The 26,203-nt window shown below is 37.4% G+C and overlaps 1 protein-coding gene across 1 annotated transcript in view; it reads right to left on the reverse strand.

Annotated features, from left to right (window-relative positions):
• PLXDC2 (plexin domain containing 2) overlaps positions 1–26,203 on the reverse strand; it is a 451,667-nt gene that overhangs the window by 15,434 nt on the left and 410,030 nt on the right. The window contains exon 13 of the mRNA XM_014539380.1: positions 9,778–9,938. Within this exon, the coding sequence (XP_014394866.1) occupies positions 9,778–9,938 (161 nt within the window). The remainder of the gene's footprint in view (positions 1–9,777; positions 9,939–26,203) is intronic.

A 26,203-nucleotide genomic window follows, 5' to 3' on the forward strand; every position in this document is an offset into this window, starting at 1 on the left:
ACTGCTGGCTCCTAACCCCTCACCTGCCTGCCTGCATGATTGCCCCTAATGACTCTGTCTGCTGGCCTGCTTGCCCCTAACTGCCCCCCGCCACCGACTTGATCACCCCCAACTGCCCTTCCTCCTGGCCTGATCACCCCTAACTGCCTCTGCCTCAGCCCTGCCACCATGTCTTTGTCCGGAAGGATGTCCAGAAGGTCTCCCAATCTAATTAGCATGTTACCAAGTTTAGGCACAAATGTCATCACAGACTCTTATATTCTTGATTATTTGAGTAATAATATCTTATTGCTCAAAAAAGATAACTGTTTTTCTTCAAGCATTTTATAAAGACTGCTTCTTTTATAAAACTAAACATTCAACTAGAAATGCATACCTAGATTAATATGATTATCATCTGTCTTCACCTACTAGAATGTAAGCTCCATGAGGCCAAGGATTGCCTCCTTTCTATTTTTATTGGCCCCTGTACCTTGGGTAACTGGCTACATAATAGGAATCCAACAAATTTGAATACTTGAATTAATAATTAATTGGTCAATATATAAGATAGCTTTGTCAGCCATCTCTTTCCTCATGCTTCTAATCGCCTCTTTTTCCCCATGCTGAAAATCACTTGGTTTTCCACTTTTAAATGAATTTGGCAAGGTTTAACCAAGGAGGTAAAATATCTGTACTTGGAAAACTATAGGGCATTGCAAAAAGTAATAGAGGAAAATACAAATGTTCATGGATTGGAAAAATTAACATGATTAAAGTGTCTGTAATAGATTGACATACCTTTATGTGGGGTGGGGGCTTGAGAAGAGATAAACCAAAGAACTTATATACTTACTAAACCCACTGCATGGATTTTGTGTACAGGTAGGGTCCCTAGGCCTGGCTGGCGATCAGGGCCAATTTGTGGGGTGACTGGTGGGGTGATTGGGGGGTGCCCGCTGACACCTGCCTTGGCCAGCCTGGTGCTGCCCACTTGCTGGCCCTGCCCCCTGCTGCCCGCCACCCCCACCACCATTGCCGGTCGGCCTCCCTCTGAGGGGTGATGTGGGGCAATGAGGGGGGCCCCTGCTGGCACCCGCCTTGGCTGGCCTGGGGCCTGCGAGCTGGGGGCAGCTCGTGCATTGAGCATCTGCCCCCTGGTGGTCAGTGTACAACATAGCAACAGGTTGTTCCATTGGTTGTTCTGCCTTTTGGTTGATTTGCATATTAGGCTTTTATTATATAGGATATGCATAGCCCATGGACATGGGCAATAGATAGTGAAGACCTAGGGGGTTGGGTAGGGGCTGGAAATTGGAGGATAAAGGAGAGGGTAAATAGGAGATATCTGTAATACTATCAATAATAAAAATGTATTTTAAAAAATACATGGAGTAATAATCTTTATAATACTTTAAGCAATAAAACAAAATTTAAAAAAAGAAAAAAAATATGGAGTAAATAAGAATTTCGAATCCTCTCTTCTCTACAAGGTTTCCTTTATAAACCATCATTGTCCAATAGAAATATAGTATGAGCCACATACATAATTTTATGAGTCTAGTTTCCAGATATAAAAGTGAAATTAATTTTAGTAATATATTTTACTTAACCCTATGTACCCAAGTTATTTTCATTTCAACATGCAATTACTATAAAAATTAGTGGGATATTATATATTCTTTTTTATTCAAACTTTGAATTCTTGCATGTATTTTACACGGGTCTCATTCAAGACTAGCTACATTTCAAGTGCTAAATAGCTACATAGGGGTAGTGGCTACCACATTGACAGCAGAGCTCTATAGCCTGTATTTTCTCCAATCCTGAGGGTAAGAATTATAATCTATGTAAAGGCAAGCTTCATTGCCATAGAAATCTCAGAGGCACTGTTCCTATCATGTTTGCTTTCTTCTCTACTATCTTTAAACAAGTTCTTAGAACTGATTCCTTTCTCTCTGAGGGTGCTTCCAGTACTATTTTGCAGCCACTGCAGCAAGATGAGAATTGTTAATTTTTACTTTTATATTATTCAAAACAACAACAAAACCCGCCAATATTTTATTCATAGCATCTATTTTTTTAAGGTATTGATCATCTTGATCATTAGGGTCATGGACATTTCTCTTCTTTTATATTAATACTAGAGGCCCGATGCATTAAGATTTGTGCAAGAATGGGCCTTCCTTCCCCTGGCTGCCGGCAACACCTTTGCTACAGCCGGAGCTGCCATTCTGTCTTTGCTCTAGCATGGGGCTGCTTTTCTGCCTTCCTATGCTGCCCAGAGGCCTGGAGCAGCTGGAGCAGTGCAGAATGCCTGTGTCGTCTCCATGGTGATGATGCAAGCATCCCGCCCTGCACCTGGCCACTCAGCTCCTGCATATGCAAATTAACCCACCATCTTTGTTGGGTTAATAGCATACTCATTCCTGATTGGCTGGTGGGTATCGAGAAAGTATGGTCAATTTGCATATTTCTCTTTTATTAGTGTAGACTAGAGTCTGGTGCATGAAATTCATGCACGGGTAGGGTCCCTAGGCCTGGCTGGTGATCGGGGCTGATTGGGGTCTTCCTTCCTCTGGCTGTCAACCAGGGCTTTCCTCCCCACAGCTGCTGGCTGCCGGCTGCTGGCCAGGGCCTTCCTTCATTCAGTGCCGTCCCCTGGTGGTCAGTGCACGTCATAACAAGTGGTCAAACTCCCAGTTAGTCAAACTCCCGAGGGGACAATTTGCATATTAGCCTTTTATTATATAGGGTTGAACAATCAAATCTGTACATAAATGTTTAAAGACCAGCTATTATTTAAAATACTAAGAAAAGTCAAGGGCAGTGTTGAAAATAAATTCTTTTGTTAATTTTGCTTGTCTAAATTATTTTGTTTATAGTTCATATAGAATACTTCCATGGGATTTTTTTATATGATTATTGCTTTTTAATATTATTTTCTATATCCTTCATTTAGATTGCATTTTATGTATATTATTTAAAAATCTTAGTGTTATGCAACACTAAAATTTATTATAAATCACAGAATCTTCATCAAACATAATGTAGAACCTAAGGCATATTTAATTCTTCTAAAAAATTAAAGACAGAGTGTCATCAAAATCTATTAAAAATTAAGGGACACATGCTTATTTGAATGTTTTCTATTTTGTTTCAAGATAATAAACTTAAAAAAATTTTAAAGCATGTTAGTTGCTTTTGCATAATAGAATAAATTTGGGTCAAAATCAAATGTCTTTTTAAAAAATTACTGAGAAAAGCCAGACAGATAAACATGAAAAGAAAGCCATTTAGTAAAATGTCAAAAAAATGCTCAATGTAAGATCTGAAGAGGATGATGGAGGAATACAGAAGATAAGTTCATGAAAATAGACTGTTTTGCCAGATAAAGACTGAATGTCTTAGGAAAATGGAGCTCTTGTACCTTATCATGTACATAAATACACGGCATATAAATAATTAATTCAGTTATTGTTTAATATACAATATATCGGGTGATGTTTTGCTTTATTATCAAGGCTTCCTCATCCTCATCTACTTTTCTCTTGGTTTTATTTACTTCATTGCATTTAGTCATGTTTACTTAGAACTCAATATAAGAATGTATTTCTAGATTAGATTTTTAATTCTCACTTTATCCCATTGCCTATCTACAAACAAGAAGTTTAAAAGCTGAAGGCCATGTAAACACTTCACCTGAGGAAAAGTATTATATCCACAAAATATATAATAATTGGTCCAAATTTTCTGCAAGAACAAAACATAAATAATGGCCACTGTCTTTAGCATCACTATAAATAAACACTAACGACAGTAGCTATGTAAATTGGTGTACACATTTTGGCAACATTAATTAAGTACCTTTAAACTCTTTATTTCTTTCCTTTTATTCTATTTTTGGGAATCTATTCTAAGTACACAATGTATGCCCATAGGTATACATCTTCCTGTATTTCTACATACAGTGAGGCAACATGGCCCAGTGGTTAAGGATATGGTCTCCTGAAGCCTTGCCTCAAATTCTGACTCCACCACTGACTAACTGCATGATGTGGAGCAAGTTACTTAAATTCTGTGCCTCAGTTTCCTCATATATGACAGGGAGATAATCTTAGTGCCTCAAAGTCTTTGTGATGATTAACTGAGGTAATAAGCATAAATCACTCCCACTAGTGCATTTAATAAAATTACAGTTACCATTATTATGTTCATAATGGGGCTTATGATAGCAAAAAGTGAGAAGAGCTCCAATGCTCCACAGTACCAAACTGGTTGCATGAACTCTGCTACATGCATTGGAAGATAAAGTCATTAAATTGTATCACAGTATACACAGTGTTTAGCACAAGAACTAATTCCTGCAAGTGTTCAGTACAGTTTGTATTTCATTGTGAAGTACACAAGATACACATTGGATCACATCTAATATCACTGAAATTGGGGTGTCTCTTATGGTCAAGGGCGTGTCATAGTGTAACGGATACTGTGTGATGCATATTGCACTTGATGTATCTGTGGTAGGCAAAATAACGGCTTCTCCAAAATGTGCATGTCATAATTGCCCAGATCTGCCAGTGGTACCTCATATGGCAAAAAGAAGACTTTGTAGCTGTGTTTACATTAAGGACCTTGGGATAGGGAGATTATCCTAGATTATCCATGTGGGCCCAAGGCAATCACAAGGGGCTTTATAAGAAGAAGGCAGGGGTTCAGAGTTAGCAGTAAAAAATGTGATGACAGAGCAGAAGTTGGAATGATGCAAAGGGGCCAGGGGCCAAGAGATGTGTGCAGCCTCTAGCAGCTGAAGCCTGAAGCCTCTGGAAGGAACCAGCCCTGCTGACACCTCTGACTTTGTCTCAGTGAGACTTGTTGTAGACTCTAACTTCCAGAGCTGTAGGATAATAATTGTGCACTGCTATAAGCTACTAGCAGCAACAGGAAACTAATACACAGTCTTAAATTGGCTGAAATAAGCTTCTCTTTTACTTAATAGGCCATGTTAGGCCCTCAGTGCTTTCTGAATTGCCACTTAGCATAAAAGGCAATCAATGAAGAGCTACGGAATGAATACTGAATGAAATAGTATACAGCCATTATAAAGATGTTTACAAAGAGTTAGTAAAACAGGAAAATGTTATTTGATAAGAAAAGAATGTCAATTTGCATTTCAGTGACATCACAGTTATATTAAATGGGCAAATATCAAATTATGCATATAAGAAATCCAAAAGAAAACAAATTAAAATAGTAAGAGTGATTGTTCCTGCATGTTGGGACTGTAAATGACTCTTTTTATCTTCTTTTTACATTTCTGCAAATTTTCTATAATGAACAGGTATTGTTTTCATAATGCAAAAAAGTACATCAATTTTATTTAAAATTTAGATGTATAATATGGGATAAAAAAGCAATTTATACAATATTGGTGCATTCCATCTCTTTCTACACAAATAAATCTCATTTAATTGGTAATTCAGCCCGACCAGTGTGGCTCAGTGGTTGAGCATTGAGCCATGAACCAGAAGGTCATGGGTTGTGGGCTTGATCCCCAGTGTAGGGCATGCAGGAGGCATCTGATTAATTATTCTCTCTCATCATTGATGTTCCTATCTCTCTCTCCCTCTCCCTTCTTCTCTGAAATCAATAAAAATATATTAAAAAATAATTGGTTATTCAAAGCCTTCAAATTCATAGATCTGTTATTTCACTAACTATGCAGTCATCATGAACCTGTATTTTGTTTTGCAAACATGGGTCAGCTTGAAAATAGTAAAGTTATAATTATCACCTTCAAAAATCATCCACTGAGCAGCCCCTGTGAGCTGCATGAGGACAGCAGGGTGTCAGAGAGGTAATGATTTAAGTAGACACTGATAGTTGACTCAGTTGGAAGGAAAAAAGGCCAAGAGGGAAAAGCTGGGAACCTGCAGAATGACTCAGCTTCACTTGAGTGTGGAAAGACAAGACAGTTCTTCCCAGAGCTACGGCTCGTTGACGTTGGGGAAGTCTTCCGCCACTCAGAGCCGTGGTCTCTTCTTTTGTGTTATGAGGGAAGAGGACCAAATTATCTCTATTTGTCCTTCTAGCTCTAAACATTCTATAAATACACGCATGTGTAAGTATTCACACAAACACATGGACATCTAGGCTCTGATGATAAAACAATAAGACTGATTAAAAAAGGCAAATGCCAGAAAAATACTTTCACTATTCTATGGTCTCATTTTTTATTCATACAGGGCTGCTGTGTAAAGTAGGTCTTTTGCACTGTGCAATTTTCCGCTCATACCATCACCATCAGATATTTCACAGTATCTTCCTTTTTACGATGTCAGAAAACACCCTGCACAGTGTATTAAAAGGCTTTAACATCTGAGGGGTTACAGCAGCAGCCTGTTGTCTGGTTAGTTGCTGAAGCTTTACAGCTTGTCACTTGTCAGCTCTCTGAGGCATGCATTCATGACCTCGGGGAAGCTTTCTACTTCCTTCTGTGAAAATCCAGTACATTAACAACACTTAACAGCGTTCCAGCTAAGTGCAGTGCCTGATAATTTCTCCATTCTTATGATTTTAAACAAGATACTATTTCTAAAATACGTCATATGTAAATTTTTAGTGGAATCTTGAAATGCCCTAGTATACTTTTTCCCCAGGAATATTAATGGGATACCTCTTATTTGAAAGAAACTTAAGTGATTTACTCCAAATCCTACAGAACTTAGAAGTCTGTAGGGTGCAATAAATCATGTGCATACTTTACTTTAATACAGAACAGAAAAGTAAACGCAGGAGAAAGATACAATTATATTACAATGGACAGAATCTCAGAGGAGAAATAGATTATGTCCAGCTGTCCAGAAAGAGAGATGGTTCAGGGAAGCATACAGGGTACATGGCATTGGAGGCTGTTTGGATCTTAAATTCAAGAACTGAGGTGGAAGTGGGGGGCTTTCTTGGTAGAGGAAACAGAATAAGCAATGCCTTGGTGGCAGGGAAAATTTGGGGTGTGCAAGGAGAAGAGCAAAGAGTGAAATCTGATGGCACTCTCAACTTCAAGTTGGTGAGCCATGGGTTACAGACTGAAAAGATGGGCAAGATCCAGTTCTCCAAGGCCTTAAATGCCGACCTAAAGAAGCTGCACTTGGTTCTACAGACAGTAGAGAGCCATATAGGGCTTCTGAGCAATTATTTAATTGTCTTTTCATTCACCTCTCTTTTTTAAAGGAAACAAAGGTAATTTTGACTCTGTACTTTAAAAGGAATTATAATTTCTTATTCAACAAGTGAACAAAATTCTAGGGAACCTTTCTGTTTATCAATCCATGAATTAGAAAATATTTAAACTTTACATGTTTGAAACTCTGAAGGGAAAGATTTCCTTTATTGCTCTAGTATTTATTTGGTATTGGAAGAGCAGTGAGGCTATTAAGATGTTGGAATGACAGCTGCACATAGAGGGGGCTCAGGAAGCTCACTCATCTGGAGGATAGAAGGTGACTTGGTCACCCCGACTTTATCCTATGGGCTCCAGCCTTCCCAGTTCAGGCCTCTGGCCAACAGGATTTGGTTGTGGCCCTTTATACTCAGACCACGGTCCTTCACCTGAATGATCCAGGGCACTGGCTCCAAATCTGTATTCTATGCATAGGAACACAACACTGATTCACCATGGTGCTTGCTATTTTTTGTGATTGTATGAGTGTATGTGTGTGTGTGTGTGTGTGTGTGTGTGTACACACACACACATACCCATCTATATCCTATATAATAAAAGCCTAATATGCAAATTGTCCCCTTGACCGGGAGTTTGACCAGGAGTTTGACTGCTTGCTATGATGTGTGCTGACTACCAGGGGGCAGCGCGGAACATGGTGGGCATTGGCGACATGCTGCGACCTCTCATTGGCTACCTGGGGGCGGGGGTGATGGGGACAGAGGTGCGGTGAGAATGTGGGGTGTCCACTGAGCCCACTCTCACTCCCCCTGCTACCCTCCCCCAGGATGTCAGGGCTTACGTGCCAGGGAAGCTCCTGTGCTCAGGTGCCAGGCACCAATGAAGAGCCCGCCCGGTACCCGCGTGGCCTCTTCTGGGTGAGCTGGGCCACAACTGCCGGGGCCTCAGGAGCCAGTTGGGATCTCCGTGGTTTCACACAGGAGCCAGTCTGCAAGGCTGACCAGGAGAGAGGGCGCTGCCTGCCCAACTTCCATGCTGTGGCACTGGGTAGCCTAGAGGCCCATGCTGTGCCCCAGACCATAGCATCCAGCCATGCTCACCACATCTCCGTGTGGGGACTCTGGCACTGTGACTCAGGTGGCAGGGGCGTGTGGGGGCTTGGGAGCCCAAGTGCTGCCCAGGGCCCAGAGGTTATCTGGGACTTGCCCTTCCACACCAGATGCTCATGCTTCAATCGCCAGCCAGGCCTAGGGACTGCACCTGTGTATGAATTTCACGCACCGGGCCTCTAGTCTATGTATATAAAAGGCTAATATGCTAAGTGTCTGTCCAGGTAATGACATCACATAGCAATGCCCAGCTTCCTCTCCCTAGCGACTAGAAACTCCTTGCAGTTTCTTCAGTCCAGGAACATGACTTGCTTTATAGCCAGGTGGAAACATTTTACACTTTAACCAAATGTCTGTGAAGCATTTTCCTATGCCTCATCTAATTTTATCCTCACAGAGCAGAAGTCCTAGAGTAGGCAGATAGGAGACTTGGTCGAATCCTATTTTCTTTTCATTAGCCAGAAAATGTAGATTCAGAAAGCTTAGAAACTTGACCTGACTGAAAAGAAGTAAGAAATGATGGACCTTGAAAATGACTTTAGGTTTTCTCACTGCGCAGAATATAGTCAAACACTGCTGCAGCTAAATATTTTACCCTTTGTTCTCCCTGCATGATCTACAATAATAATCTGCTTTGTGTTGATATTTACTGCTGTGTTGCTGGCAATTACACGAAAGAGAAGGTGGGGTGCTTCACTGGGCTGGAAAAAGTTTAGCTAAATCAGAAATCAGGTCTAATTAAGCAAGTTTATTCTATATCTATAAAAGGCTAAGTTGACTCATGCATGTGCGATACATATAAAACTCTCGCTGGTGCCATTCGTATGTGTGTGTTTCAATCTGTCACTGTCAATCGTGAATTTGGTTGACACTTCTATTATGGAGAAAGGGCGAATAGCGATATTAAAATATTTCTTCTAATTAATTTCCTTTCAATGTGTACAAATTCGTGCACCGGGCCACTAGTATAAATATAAAAATGTACATCATTACACAAAGTTGTGATGGCCCATACCGTTATATTATTGTTATAATATAAAGCTATTATTTTTCCTGAATAGTTTGTGAACATTTTGAGAGCAGGCCCACCTATAGTAACTTGCATGCTGCCAGAACTTAATTAGCATTTATTGATTAACTGATTTAAGAAAAGCTCTTTAGCCTCCAGCATATGCTGCATTTCCTTCTAGAATCAGGAGAACAGCCGGTTAACATATTGGGTATAAAAGGACAAAAAAGTATGGTTTCCATTTTCCTTTAGATCTGTGAAAAGCAAGATAGGTTATTTTTTTAAAAACTCCTGAGATGAGATAACTGAACTCATCACATGAAAGCAATCTATCAATGTGTGTGTGTGTGTGTGTGTGTGTGAGAGAGAGAGAGAGAAATCAGCCAGCTCCCAACTGTAAAGTGGAGAAATAATGTGCAAAATATTAAATACAGGTGATGTTAGCAAATGGAGAGAATTTGTAAATTAGTACAGTTGTATGTGTAATACTTGCAACTTACCTCAATAAAGAAGATGCTGGCTGCTGATGTTGGATGGTGATACATGTAGACTGTCACAAGAATGGCTGCTGCTATAATGAGGACCAGGATGAGGATTCCAACAATGAGGCCAGCATGCAGGGTTCCCCCTTTCTTCTCGGCTGCACTGTCATCTGTGGAGGCTGAGAGAACAACACAGCTGTCAGGACATTCAGGTGTGTACTCTTAAGTGTGAATTTTCATTAGAAGGAATATTTAGATTTTAAGTAAAGTACTGTTGGATATTTTTATTTTACTTCCTGTGCAACTTTTCTTTTCCATAACACCCGTTTTAGAAGTTAGATGCTCTTTATTTGGGCAATAAAAAAATCCATACTATTAGTGATTAAAGTTATATTTATAATTGTGTTATAATTTATAGTTCAATAAGCAAGATCAATAGCCTTTGTTCTAAAAGTACTCCAGAAAATCTAAAACTCTAACTATATAATAACCTTAACTTTTATTTTTCTCTTTAAACCACTGGCCCTTTTACCTATGGGAAAATTGATTACTTTTCGAAACCTCCTCTTTCATTTTCTTGTGGAAATTTTAAATTGAAGAGTATTAGACATGTTTTTTGTGACTATACAGGCATTTTCAGAAAGTCTGCATAAGTTCAAAGGATAATTTTCGAAATCTGTCTTAAACTGCAATGCTCTTTAAAAGTATAACAGATGGAAGCTAAATGACCCTCAAATAGTTTTATCACTATCTAAAGGGAACACACAGCATATAAAAATATCCTACTATGCCACAGACCAATACAAATTTCTCTAACTCTTACTGAGATGCTTTCCACCATAATACTCATTTTCAGAGAGGTATTTCTGAATTTCTAAAGTAATAACTTTCCAACTTAAAGTCAATCAACCAAATAAAAGTAATCTATAAAGTATTATCTTGTTCTAAAAGTCTGTAATCTTTGATGACTACACGGGCATCTAGAGATCTTTTTAAATTATGTGCAGCAGGTAACCGTATCTTAGTGCAAAATAAAACTGGTATTTTTGAGTGAGAAAATTCATTAAGAGTCATAGAAGTTTTAGAACAGTGATTCCTAATCATTTCGTCACCAATTTATGTCTTTCTTATTTTCACGATTTGCCTCTATGTTTTAACGATTTTTTGTCTATTAAATCTCATTTAATAAGCACCAATTTCTTTTTTTAAAAAATTTTAATACAAAAAATATGACTGCCTATCAGAATGTGTGGTGAATGCTAAATAACAGAATTCTAGATAAATCAAAGGAACTTGACCTCCCAATTTTCCCACCCTTCCTTTGATGTTGCTATTGTTTTCTCTGCTTGAGATCCTTATTGTTATTCAGTAATCTTTCTCCAAATCAAATAAAGATTAAAACCCTAAAGCTTTCCCTTACCTAGCAGAAATTCATTAGTGAAAGAATGTACAATGTAAAGAGTAATTCATTCTATAAAAAGTCATTTACTGGGAGAATTCTAGGAAGATGGCAGTAAAGTATCAGGACTCTGTCTCCCCACCTAGATAACAATTGCACTGGCAGAATCTGTCTAAGGCAGTGATTTTCAAACAGTGTGCCAGGGCACGCACACTGATGTGCCACAAGAATTTTTAAAACATTCAATACCTGACTATTTAGTCAGGGACACTTGACTTCTTTTCCCTTAGATTGTTAAATTAAAAATAATGACAACAGTCAATACAACAACAGTCATCTGGTGTGAATGAATCAAAACTATATATACTTTTTCAGAGTGGCAAAAATAAAATTTTTGGTGTGCCATGGCATTTTAGTAATTAGTTTATGTGTACCATGAGATGAAGAAGGTTGGAAATCGCTGGTCTCCCATAGCTATTTTGGAACTCTGGACTATATTGAAGGCCTTCAACTTACCAGGTAAGGCTTAGACCATAAATTGTGGTTAATTTCAGTCAATTTCAGCTCTTAGCACAGTAGTAGCCACCTATTCTTCACCCCTGAACCATGTGGCAGGCAGCTGTGCATGTGTATTGATCACTGATTGGTGCTTCTGATCACAGAGGTGCACACAGAAAGACAGGCAGTCATTGTTGTTGCACCTCCCCCATGATTGCAAGCCTCTTCCCCTTTGGTTGACTGAATTCCAAGGGATCTGAAGAGCCAGCATTCTTCTGCCCTGGCAAGTGTGGCTGAGTTGGCTGGGCATCATACTGTGCACTGAAAGGTTGCTGGTTCGATTGCAGGTCAGGGCACATGCCCAGGTTGCAGGCTTGATCCCCAGAAGGGGGTGTGCAGGAGGCAGCCAGTTGATGTTTCTCTATATATATTTCCTCTCTCTCTCTCTAAAGTCAATAAAAAACCATTACAAAAGATAAAAAGAGGCATCACGCTTCTTATTGCTTCCCCTTTTACTTTTGTCATTTTCCCTTTTTTGGAGCCAGATATGAACAAGTAGAACACTCAAAAACAACTATGTATAAGGGGAAAATTTAAAAGTGACAGTGCACACCCAGAGAAAGGCTCAGGATAGACTTGAGAAGACCTTAAGTTTACACTTCAAGCTGAACCTCAATACAGAGACAGCCTGCAGCAATAAAAACACAACACAACAAAACAAAACAAAACAAAACAAAACAAAACAAAACAATAACCAAACCTAGCAAACCCTGAGGTAGGAAAATAATTTGATTCCCAGAGTTACCACATTATTAGGTTCAAATGTCCAGTTTCAAACAAAAATTCACAGAAAGGTGTGGTTCATTCAAAGAGAAAACAATCAATAGAAACGGTCCCTGAAATAGAATCTATTAGAAGCTGGGAGAATATTCAGAAAGGTCAGGAGGGACCCAGACTTTTATTCCACACCGAGGATTATCTTAATGCTCTTTCACTTATACCCAAAAGCCAAACAACATCCTCACCTCCACACAGGGCAATTAAAATATTTAGCCTTTTTAGCTTTATATTGTGTATTCAAATAAGAGGAATTAATGATAACGGACAAGACACCATAAAGTAGAGCCTCAAAGCCACAAAAACAAGCATATACATATATTTGAAAAGTCTATCAAATCGAGGCCTTCTTTGTACTACGTTGAAGACATTTTAAAACATAAATCATGTACAGAAATGGAATAGTATCAAATATAATATGCTGTCATCTGATGAGACTTTCAAGTTTCTAGTTTTTACTACTTTATAAGATGCAGATCAATATTTAGACACAAAGAGGACTGTGAGAATTATCAAATGTATCAAAGCAATCTGCGATGTGGGGATAGTTTAGTTATGATGATAGTAAAAACAACAGCTTTAAAAGGCATTAAGTACAGATTAGATAATATTTAAGATCTTACGTAAATGTGTTTAATTTGCTGCATTCCAAGAAAAGTTTATGACTTGTTGATAAGAGGAAAGATAAAAGAAAAGAAAGAAAGAAGATAGGAGGAAAGAGAAGAAAGTTTGATATGTTTCTTCAAAGTGTAACATTTAATTTTAAAACCTCTATGTCTTCTTGTTTTTTCTATGACTGACATTTTTCAAGGTTTACAGCACATAGCATTGATATTCTGTTAAAAGTACAATTCTTCAGTATGATAAAAAGATTTTTATACATTGCTAAAGTGATCTGTGCCCACTATTAAATCTTGCCAATAACTAAGTCCAGAAATAAAGTAAAACTAAAATACAAATGCTCCTTGTCTGAAATTTTATTCACTTTAGAACTAACTCTCTCCTTGGCTTTAAAAAGAAACACCACAGCCCATAAATTCTGCTTTGTATTAATGTCCTTTGGGGGACCAAGAGGCTTTGGACAAAGTCTTGCACAAACTTGTTCAAAATTCATAAATCTTATGCAGATAATGTCAAAATGTTCTTTTTAAAAGATAAGTAGAGTTAAACTATAAATGCTCAAAATGTTAGTGTTCCATTTTTGGCTTAAACACACACCCACACACACACACACACACACACACAGACACAGGACATTCCCTATGGAATATTACCTAACCCATTTATAAGCTAAAGCATGTAATGGAAGAAAATCAAGTGATACAATTTTTCAATAAATTAACTTTCCTTTTAAAGTTTCCCTTGTAACTGATCTCATTTTGTAGCTCATATATTTTTCCTCTTAGCTCTTTTAGCTTTTCTACAGCCATGATAATTTAGTGTTTCTCCTGATGTTTTATGCATTCTCTTATTTTTTTAAATCCTCACCCCAGGAAAAGGTTTTTATTGATGAGAGAGAGAGAGAGAGAGAGAAAGAGAGAGAGAGAGAGAAACACTGATGTGAAAGAGAAACAATCAGTTGCCTCTTGCACATGCTACATGCCCTGACTGGGAGTCAAACCCGGGACACTTTAGTGCACAGGATGACACTCTAGTCAATTGAGCCACTGGCCAGGGCTATTCTCTTATTTTTCATAATTCTCTTAGTTCTTTCAGCTTCTTAATCATGGTCTTATTACTTTTTTGGGTGCTTACCAATCTGTCAATATTATGTAGGCAGTAGGGTACCTTGAAATATTATACAAGCTATACCTAATCCACAATATGCTTCACTGTGACAACACATTCATAATTCACATTATGACATCTCCCAGATTTGGGTAAGTACTGTGAAAAGATGTTAAAATGAGTGCAAAAGACACAGCTAAGTGCATTATGTATGGCGAGAACAATAGCTCGCAGGAGCAGCTGGCCCAGATTCTCTTTTGCAGCCTGTGCTACTACATGGCAACTGTGAAATTTCATTCAGGGAAACTTCTGGGCTAAAGGAGCTTAAGGTATGACAATCTTTTAAAACAATAATCCATTGCTTTTTATCTTAGAAAAATGACGCTAAATAAAATTACCATGAAATCATATTAAAAGAAATGCTTGATTCCATCAAAATGAGGGATTTTGGAGACTAACCACAGCCCAGCGTGCCTCTGGCCTCATTATGCGATCAGAGCTCTCATGCAGCATATATCTGAGCACCTAAGAGCAAAGGGTTCACAGTATGATGGCTGCACAAGACCAAAAATAAACCTCTGGAGTAATCCATTATCATTTTTCATTTCTTATGTGTATGTACTACTTTTAAAAAGTAATATACCTATGCCTCCAATACTTTCTGCAACCAAGCTCTTTAAAAGACCTACTTTTTAAAGTTTTCCTAACATCAGCATTCTATACAAAGTTGTTTTGTTTCTATATTTAAAAATACATTAAAATTATTTTTGAAAAAAATAAATCTTTATGTATAACAATCCACAGAAAAGAAATCCTAGTACCTAATTCTCCAGCAAAAAAAAAAAAAAATTAAACTAAAGAATTTTGTGGAAATAGTTTCTCTTTTAATTTTATGCCAAACCCTTGCAGTGGTTAAGAAATTAGGGTTTTAAATTACAGAAAAATCTTAGAGAGTTTCCTAATGAGCGTATTCACAGTGCTTTTAGAATACCAGAAATACGGTTGGAAAAATACTTTCAAGATGCAAGGATACAGAACAGAGTGACTCTAAACCACCAAGTCACTTATGTTAAGAATCCATTTATAGACAAACTTTTGATTATAACAATGAATGCTTAGTTTCTTATCAAATCCACCAGGTTTTCTGAACAGGGAGGAAGAATCCTCTTTACACACCTCCTATCAATGGAAAGATAGATGTGTGTCCAATCTGCTCAGCTAATATGGAACCTTCGTACCTCCTAGGTCAATATGAGGCTTTCTTGAAATTATTCATGGAAATGGGATTCATTCTCCTGCTGGAGTTTAAGTGCATGTTGGTTGGAAGCAAGGACATCTTAATGAATAGTTTTTCTATTGGAAAGATCAAGATCTATCCCACTTGCACCTGCTCCCAATACCTACCCCTAGGAAAACAGGCCACCGAGGTCCTTATGGGGTCAACTATCCCAGATCCCAGCGGTAACTGGGAAGTTGGATATGAACCTGCAGCCAAAATGTGAAAAACAGAAGCCCAGCGGCCAGGGCTCACAGTGGTAGTAGGCTGTGTAAATAAAATTGACCTTATGGCGATTATCCGTAAGCAGCTTCTTTTGAAAACTGCTGAATATTAAACCAATTGCTCTGGTACCTGAGTTTATGTTAGAAATTAATGAAAACCTTTGGGCTTCCTAAGAAAGCATGGGCTAATTTAGTTGCTGTAGATACCAATCTGGCCAGTGTGTGCCTCAGGGTTGAAACTTTAGTTCCTGATGTCCTTAACCCCCATAGAATGCTTTTGTTATCTGCTGTGGTTTGATGTATACAATCCCCAGGAGGGTAAATGGGCAGGGCCACATGAATGTGCTCTGTATCTCAAGGAGACAATCAGAAACTGGAAAAAAAATTGAGCAGAGCCTGGAATTTCATTTTAGTTTGTGTTACCAGAACTAATAAAATATATCAAGGGCAGAAAGAAAATACTGAAACCGCTGAGAACCAGTTTTGCAGGCTATTTATATTTCACAGCCTAGTATCAATACTGGCAAAACGTGGCTCAGATAATGACAGAACAGAGTGACTCTAAACCACCAAGTCACTTATGTTAAGAATCCATTTATAGACAAACTTTTGATTATAACAATGAATGCTTAGTTTCTTATCAAATCCACCAGGTTTTCTGAACAGGGAGGAAGAATCCTCTTTACACACCTCCTATCAATGGAAAGATAGATGTGTGTCCAATCTGCTCAGCTAATATGGAACCTTCATACCTCCTAGGTCAATATGAGGTTTTCTTGAAATTATTCATGGAAATTGGATTCATTCTCCTGATGAAGTTTAAGTGCATGTTGGTTGGAAGCAAGGACATCTCCCTGCAGGCCAAGATGGCCAGGGGAGCACAGCGCCTGCTCTGACACCAGAGCATTTGGTGGTGTAGCCCTGTATGTCCCGTATGAACTATGTGACCCCAGACAAATGAGTTAAGTCTGTGCTTCTAGTACTTCATGTGTAAAATGGGATTATAATCATTCTTTCGTTATAGGGTGCTTTAAGGATTACATTATATAAGTAGGCAAAGCCCTTAGAAGAGTGCCTGGCGGTATACAGTAACAGCCCAATAATTGCTAAATAATTTTATCATTATTTGTAACTACGCAGGGTGTAGTTAAAAAACATGAAAAATAATCAGAAGTGTTAAGTTTTGTGCATACTGATTAGAGAAGGTGCTTTGCTGTCACTTTCTCTCTTTATCTCTTTTTCTTTTTCCTGAGGTAAATTTTTGATCCTTGAAATACACAGATCTTAAGTGAATAGTTCAACAAATTTTTATAACAGTAAATACCAAAGTAACCATTAGCCAAATCAGAACACTTCCGTGGCCTCAGAAAGTTCCCTTTTCCCGTTTCCGGTCAATGTTTACCACGCCCTAGCACACCCCACAATGGGCAACCACTGTGCTGATTTCTACTATTGTAGATTAATTTCACCTGCATGGAATTTCATATAAATTAACTACTCTATGCACTCTGTCATGCGTATTTTAAAAAATGTATCTGTGTCACTGCATGTACCACTAGTTTTATTTTCTTTCTGATGTAAGTCCATTGTGTGCATATACTCAATTTATTTATTATTTCACCACTGAACGTTTGGATTCTTTTCCGGTATTGGTAATATCAATACAGTTGCTATGAATATCCTTGTACAATATTTTTGTGAATGTGTTTCTCTTGGATGAATTTTTAGAGGTAGAATATGTTTAATTCTACCAGACCTGAGGCCCTGAACCTAACTGTCCCCTAAAGGACATGACTTTTTTCTTTCTTTAGTTGAGAATTTCAAAAAGCTTGAAAAGATTTACATATGAGATATAGATTTAAAAAACCTATATCTAGTTTATGAGAGGCACATCAAACTCTGTCACTTTCTCTCTTTCTTTCTTTTTCCTGAGGTAAATTTTGGATCCTTGAAATACACAGATCTTAAGTGAATAATTAAACAAATTTTTATAACAGTAAATACCAAAATAATCATTAGCCAAATCAATATATAGAACACTTCTGTGGCCTCAGAAAGTTCCCTTTTCCCGTTTCTGGTCAATGTTTACCACGCCCTACCACACCCCACAATGGGCAACCACTGTGCTGATTTCTACTATTGTAGATTAATTTTACCTGCATGGAATTTCATATAAATTAACTACTCTATGCACTCTGTCATGCGTATTTTAAAAAATGTATCTGTGTCACTGCATGTACCACTAGTTTTATTTTCTTTCTGATGAAGCCAATATTCCATCTTTGTGCGGAAATTACCGAAAAATCAGTACAGCAGTCTGGTAGGGTTAAATTTGTAAGAAATTGCCACTTTCTAGTTACTGTAAATAGTAAGTCCATTGTGTGCATATACTCAATTTATTTATTATTTCACCACTGAACATTTGGATTCTTTTCCGGTATTGGTAATATGAATACAGTTGCTATGAATATTCTTGTACAATATTTTTGTGGATGTGTTTCTCTTGGATGAATTTTTAGAGGTAGAATTTATGACTGAAAAGGAAGATATGTTTAAATTTGTAAGAAATTGCCACTTTCTAGTTACTGTATCTTTAATATCAGTGTCATGTCTTTTTAGTTTTAGCCACATGAATTTGTATTTCATTGAGGTTTTGGTTGGGTGCCTTTTTATTACTAACTAGAGGCCCAGTGCACAAAATTCATGCACTGGGGGGAGGGTGTGTGTGTGTGTGTGTGTGTGTGTGTGTGTGTGTTTGTACCTTAGCCTGGCCTCTGCCCTCTCGCAGACATCCCTCTCACAGTCCGGGCTCTCACAGTCCAGGACTCCTTGCTCCTTACCGCCTGCCTGCAGCAGAGGCGGGAGAGACTCCCACTACCACCACTGCACTCGCCAGCTGTGAGCCCTCCTTCTGGCTGAGCAGCGCTCCCCCTCGGTGGGAGCGCACTGACCACCAGGGGGCAGCTCTTGTGTTGAGCGTCTGCCCCCTGGTGGTCAGTGTGCATCATAGCGACCTGTCATTCCGTGTTCAGTCAATTTGCATATTAGGGTTTTATTATATAGGATTTTCAAGAGTTCTGATATTTTCTGGATAGAAGTCTTTTGTATTTGCAATATGTATATTGTAAGTATTTTTCTCTTCATTTTATTAGCAGAAGTTTGATGAACAAAAGTTTTCAATTTTGATAAATTTATCAATTTTTAAAACAGTCTTTTTAGGGGCTATTAAATTTATTAAAACTTTCAAAGAACCAACTTTTGACTGTGTTAATATTCTCTATCATTTGCTTATTTTGTATTTCTTTTTCTTTTTTTTTTTTCTACTCATCTTGTTTTTCCTACTCATTTTGTTTCCTTCCTTGTACTTATTTTGGGCTTAATGCTCATTTTCTTAGACTTCTTAAATGCAGGTGTGGGTCATTATTTTAAATCTTCTTTTTTCCCATATAAGTGTTTAGAACTATACATTTCTTTCTTAGTACTTTCTAACAGCATCCCACAAATTTTGGTTTGTTGTATCCATTATCATTCAGTTGCAATGTTTGCTAATTTTCCTTACAATTTCTTCTTTGATCCCTATATTGTTTAGAAGTGGTTTTACCTGTCACAAATTTGAGATTTTTCCAGATATCATATCGTTACCAATACTTGTTTGATTCTTTTTATAAAGAATATAGTCTATAAAACTAATATTTTGAAATTTAAGATATATTTATGGTTCAGTATGTGGTCTATTTTGGTGACCATATAATGTATACTTGAAAAAAAATCTATATTCTGTAGTTGTAAGGAACAGAGCTCTGAAATATCAACCAGAATAAGGTGGTTGACAGTGTTGTTTAAATCTATATACTTTCTAATTTTATTATTTGTTGGCCCAATTTTTTTATGTTGTAATATCTTCCTGATGAACTGACCTTGCTATCATTTTAATACTTTCTTCTCTTTTCTTCTGTTGATACTCTTTGACCTTAAGTCTATGTAATCTGTATTTGTATTGCCACTCTATTATTAGGTTTTCATATATTTTTTCATCATTTTACCTTAAAGCACTTTATGTCTTTATGTTTCATATTCATCTCTTATACAGTAGATAACTGGGTCTTGCTTTTGAAAAAGTCAGTCTGATAATCTATGCTTTTAACTGGAGTATTTATTATTTTTACAGTTAATATAATTATTGATATAACTGGATTTGGATCTACCATTTACTATTTGTTTTCTTTGTGTCCATCCAATATGTGGCCCATTTTTATTCCACTCTTGCCTTCTTTAGTTAAACAAATATTTCTTAGAATTCCATTTACACTTAGCTCTGCATTTTTGTATTTTTTCTTTAATGGCTGCTGAGCATTATGTTAACATATGTTAAAATTATAGAGGGGATGAGCACAGAAAGGAAAGAAGGTATTGATGAGAGAGGGATGTAGTAAACTATTTAGCTGATGACAAATGGAAAGTGTATTGGTATTGAGAGCTACTTCTTGGAACCACATGTGTATTTCTTAAGAACTTCTGCTAAATAATTTTCTATGTTCTATCAGCAACATAAACGCTATAAATCAACATGAAGGGAAACTGGATTCCAATGTGATTTTTCTTTATCTTTGTCCATGTCGGATAACAATTTTTTAAACTTTACATTGGACAATGAAACTGCAATTTTTGCAGGTAAAAAAGGAAATTAGCAATTCCACATGGTGCAACAAAATACAGAAAGTGTAACTATCTTTATCAAAATAAATGATTGCAACAGATAAACTATACAAATTTTCACATATATTGAAATGATTTGCAAGATATAACAGACATCATGCTTTTGGGGCCCCTGCCTCTGCTGAGTAAGCTGTGTTTTTTACATGTAGACCGAGGTAATTTCTTGTTGCCACTAATTCAAATTTTGTTTGAGGGGAGTCATGAGGTATAGGTAAGGACCAATGGATGCACTCAGAGTAAGGTATGTCTTTCTTATGGGACTCTGGCAGAAAGAAATCAAGAGTTCATTCAATTCTTGATATGCTAAGTGTGGTCTGTGAACTGGTGGTACCTGCATTACCTGAGAGCATATGAGAGATGCAGTGCAAAGGTTGGGCTCCACCCTAGAACTCCTACAGCAGACACTGCATTTCAACAAGACCCCGTCTTCCCCCAATGATTCCGATGCTCATACTATTTTGGAGGCATTGCATCACACCACTAGCTCACAATTGACTTCCCATGGGAGTACCCCAGGGGCTTAAGATCTTGCTCCCTGGTTCCCAGCTCCAGGGATCCAGTTTAACCGGACTAGAGGACAGTCTGAGCACTGGGGGTGTTATAAGCTGGAATAATAAAATCAGATGAGAATAAGCAGGTGATTTCAATGTACAGAGAAACTTGAGAACCACTACTCTGGATACCATTTTTTTTTGAGAGAAATCTTTAATCCTTGGGGGTATTAAAAATAACATTCTGAAGTATGGCATATACATACTTAGAATAGAGTCAGTGCTGTCATGAAAAGTAGTCAAACAGAGCAAAAGATAAAACAAAGTGACAAGATGATTACATTTTTTAGAAATGGAAAGCAATAGATATTCAATAGCCTGTCAAAAGGAAAGAACAGTTTCCCTTTGCTTACAAGACTGTGACCTGTGCTGAAGAAGTAGATGAAAACACACAAACACAACAACAAGGGAAGACAGGTAGAAGAAATGAAAGATAGCTTGCTTTTATTATTTATGTATTAAAATAAAAAAATAATTCGACTGAATGATAAATGAAACACTAGACACTTGGTCTGTCACTACAGACTAGGTCATAAAAATATACTCAGAAATGTTCCAGTGAAAAAGTCAGAATAATGTTCTAACATTTTCTCTTTGAATAAAAAGTCTTATGATATATTCAGAAATGAAAAACTAAACAACAGTAACAAAAATTAGACCAGCCATTCCATAGTAGCTCATCAAAGTATATCTGTATTAGCTCTTTGAAATCACTTTGCAGGCTTGTACCTAAAATTAATTTAATCGTGTTCTGCAAACTGCCTCAATGTAGCTATTTCAGCATCTCTTTGATAGAGATACCGCATTCTGTCTAAAGAATGCAGCCTTTTAGAATCCAGGTTTAGTAAAATTCCTAGAAATAAGAAGAGATGACAAATGCAGCACCACCTGCATAATACAGTTGCCGGGAGTGCTGACACTATTTAAATATTAGTAGCAATGAAGAACGTAGAGTCAAAACTTATTTTTAACTTAACTTTATCAAAGGGAAGAACCATTAGAGGAACCAAGAGAGAATGCAGCTTTTGGTACTTGGATAAATCTCAACCAATGAATTTTAAGTAATAAAATAAAATCACCGGATTTTAGAGCCAGAAATCATTTTAACATCTGCAGAACAGAGGAATGGCACAATTCAATTTGCTAAATTGAATTGAAATGGGTTGAAGATTTTACTTTTCAATTAAAAGAACTTGCCATTGATTTAGTTTTCAAAAATCTTTAATCCTGGATATCATTTTGAGCACTTTGCATAGGTCATTCCTTTCAAATGGAACTCTTCTAACAAGGTTTTGCTCAGAACTAGAAATACAAAGATGTGTTTTTTTAACCCCCTCCACCCCAATTACAGTTGACCTTCAATATGGTATTAGTTTCAGGTGTACAGCTTAGTGGTTAGACATTTAAATACCAAGATGTGGTTTTATTTATTTATTTTTAAATATATTTCTTTATTGATTTCAGAAAGAAAGGAAGGGAGAGGGAGAGATAGAAACATCAATGATAAGAGAGAATCATCAATCGGCTTCCTCCTGTACAACCCCCACTGGAGATTGAGCCCGAAACTTGGGCATGAGCCCTTGGCCGGAATTGAACCTGGGACCCTTCTGATGCTCTATCCACTGAGCCAAACCGGCTAGGGCTCAAGATGTGGTTTTAAATGCTTATAACTATTGTACACATTTATATAACAAGAAGATGTGATTTTTCAATGCTTACATATATTCAAAGAATACATTATAGATACCTCTTAATGGTGAATTAAGTTTGAATTTCTAGAGGAACCAAATAGGCTGAAAGAACTTTAAATAAGGTTTTCAACATAAACTACAGAGCAGCCCTGTAGTTTGGAGGCCACATGCCAGTGATACAGCCACTATTCAATTACACAGGAGAATCAACCGATTGTGATTTTCACAGAAAGGATAAAGCGGAAACGAATGCATACTTACATGTGAAAAGGAAATTTCATTTTCAAGCACTTATAAGTATAATCCGTTGTTACCAAAAAGGAAACAGAATATAATAGGTGCTCATAAAACACCTTATACTGACATTTCCCATGTGAAATTTATTGTAAGAGACCTGAATTATAAGGGACCAGCAATACTGTGAGGTTGTTAAGGACTTGAAATGTGCACCAAGGTTAAATAGATTCACATTCCAGCTCTGCTACATACCAGCCAGGTAACGCACCCTTTCTGTGCCTTCATTTCCTCAGTTATAAAATGGAAATGAAAAACAGGACCAACCCATAGAGGTATTAGATAAATTAAGTGAGGTATATATGCACAGTATTTAGAATGGTGCCTAGAACATAGTAAACACTCAATAAATATTTTTTTCTCTTCTTTTTTACCTCCTCCCCCTCCTCATCCCCTCCTCTAATTTTTTTACTTTCTCTTCCTCTTCTGTTTTTCACATGAATAAGGGACAGGTATACTAATTGACTTGACTTATGTATTACTCTAAACTTAATACTATAAATATGCAACCGGTAATATTTCAGTTGGAGATATGTAATATTTAGAATGGTTCTTCTGAGTTTTTGTATTCAGCCACTTACAATAGTCAATTAATACTATATCTTATTAAGAGACCTGTGCTCATTAGATATCATTCTTTTTGTTCACATTTTTTTCATGTTCTTTTCTTCAAGTTACCTACAGAGCTTAGAATGCCCACTCAACCCTGAAGGATGATAAAAACTTTTCAATCAAAGCACTAGTCTGAAACTTCCAGAGGCTCTCCTAGACCTATTCTAAAGGTAGCAGGAAACTCAATGCACAATGGAAGATTCACCAGGAGCGATTTAGCCGCCTGTAACTCAGCGTGGGCCCTGTCAATGAGAAACTCTGTTGTGTGCTTTCGGGGTCTAGCTGCTCAGAGGTATTTTATGCTTTGATATCAAAGATGAAAGAAAACTCCTGGAAAGTGAATGTATAATCATGTCAGCTGTGGATTCCACGAAGAAAATCAACTACTTTAACCACAGACATGACCTAGAAAGACTCAGAGCCAAGGTAATCTCACACCTAAAGGATGAGATATGTAAAGACAGTCACTGGTTTCTAGCTACATATTGACTACTTTTCCAGAAAAGTACAGACCTCTAAATTAAAAGACTTTTTTCCTTTATTTTAATTGTTGATATTCTTACAGATGCCCCCCCCCCCCCCCCCCCCCTTATTCTCCTCCACCCAGCCCTCACTCTCCCTTCCCTCTGGCCATTACCACACTGCTATCTGTATCTATGGGTTATGCCTATATGTGTTCTTTGGCTAAACTAGAAAGTTCAATCAAGAAATAAAAGGTGCTAAATGTCTTTGCAACAATATGTAGCAATTTACAAAAATGTATTAGCTTGCATTAAAAAATTCTCAATAAATGTGAGAAAACATTTAAATCAGGCTTCCTTTTTATTATTAGCTCAGTTTTGCAAAATGTTAAGCTGGAGGACGACGGAGAAAACAATTCTGAGCTCTTTGTTTCAACACATTTAATTAACTAATGAAGTTAGATTTAAATTGGCAACTCTTCCTGCATCTCCATATTCCATAAAATAAAAAGCAATGCTAGCATGCTATCCTGATGAAGATGCTATAAAACATAATATGTGATTTTTATTAAACACTGTTTTGAAAGAAAATTTATCTTCATACTGATCAGGCTAGTCTGCTCAAACTGTATTTTTAGGAAAACTATTTTATAAACAATCCTAGAGATGAAGAGAGTTCCAGTAAACAGACATATTTGAACTCTCATTGTGATATTTTAAAATTCTGATGGACACCTGCTGCATATCAATGATCTCAGTATCACCTGGAAATCCAAGTACACTGTTCTAGCAGAACAAAAAGTGAAAAAGGCCTCCATTTAAATGTTCGAACTTACTTAACTTGGTTTCTCAGCATCATAAGGTAGTTCTAATGTCCTGAATTAAAAACATCTCCAGTTTTATGATTCCTTGCTGCTTTAAACAACACTAAGGAATGTCTTTGGAATAATTGGCAATATTCTAGGAACCTATTTCCCAACGTGTGCTTGACAAAAAATGGAGTCTATGAGATGCTACTTATAAAAAGATTTTATGACCAAATGAGAAATGCTAGCTGCTCCATCTTTATTACCATCTCACAGTTTCCTTAGAATACATGCTCTCGGAAAGCAAGGAACTTGTCTAAGTTTTGGTCTCTGCCATAGTCCCTAGCCTACAACAATGCCTCCCCATGAGCAGTGTTCAGCAGGAATACATGGAAATGAATGAGCAAATGAACATTAAAAGCCCTAAACGATTCTCCAGCCAAAACCACTTTCATTTTTCTCTCACCCAGAGTACCTCACACCTATTTAAACATAGGAATCTTTTGTTTGTTCTGGTAGCATTATAGAATATTTTATTTAAAAAAAGAAGAGAAAAGAGCATAGAGAGTATTATAATACACAAACATGTCACCACTACCCCTATGAAGAATTAAATGTTACAAATACAACAGAAACCCCTTGGGAGCCCTCCTCGATATCAGTCATCTCATGCTACACATCTCCCTCAAATGAGGTACTCCCAACATTAGGATTTATACTCACATGGGATTTACTAACATCCCACTTTGAAAAATCCTGAACTGAGAGAATGCTAGAGTCCCTTTAAACACTAAGATTTAAATTTATTTCTCAATAGTATATAGTTTGCAAATGGTCAGCTGTAAAGCTATCCATTTACTCCATTAATACAACAATGAGTAAAAAATAAATGAAATAACACTGATATAGAAGCAAGACAATAGACAACTGATATAATAATGATAAATATAAAGAGGATAAGTAGCTTACTTTGTATATAAATAAACTGATATGAAATATCCTATGTAATAAAAGGCTAATATGCAAATCGACCAAACAGTGGAACGACTGGTCGCTATGACATGCACTGACCACCAGGGGGCAGACGCTCAATGCAGGAGCTGCCCCCCGGCGGTCAGTGCACTCCCACAGAGGAAGCACTGCTCAGCCAGAAGGAGGGCTCAGTGCAGCAGCTATGGAGGGAGTCTCTCCTGCCTCTGGGGCAGCACTAAGCCATCAGTCAGACATCCCCTGAGGGCTCCCGGACTGCAAGAGGGCACAGGCTGGGCAGAGGGATCCCCCGAGTGCACGAATGTCGTGCACCAGGCCTCTAGTAAATATATATATATATATATATATATATATATATATA

This window comes from Myotis brandtii, unplaced genomic scaffold, assembly GCF_000412655.1.
Source record: "Myotis brandtii unplaced genomic scaffold, ASM41265v1 scaffold215, whole genome shotgun sequence".
Lineage (NCBI taxonomy): Eukaryota > Metazoa > Chordata > Mammalia > Chiroptera > Vespertilionidae > Myotis > Myotis brandtii.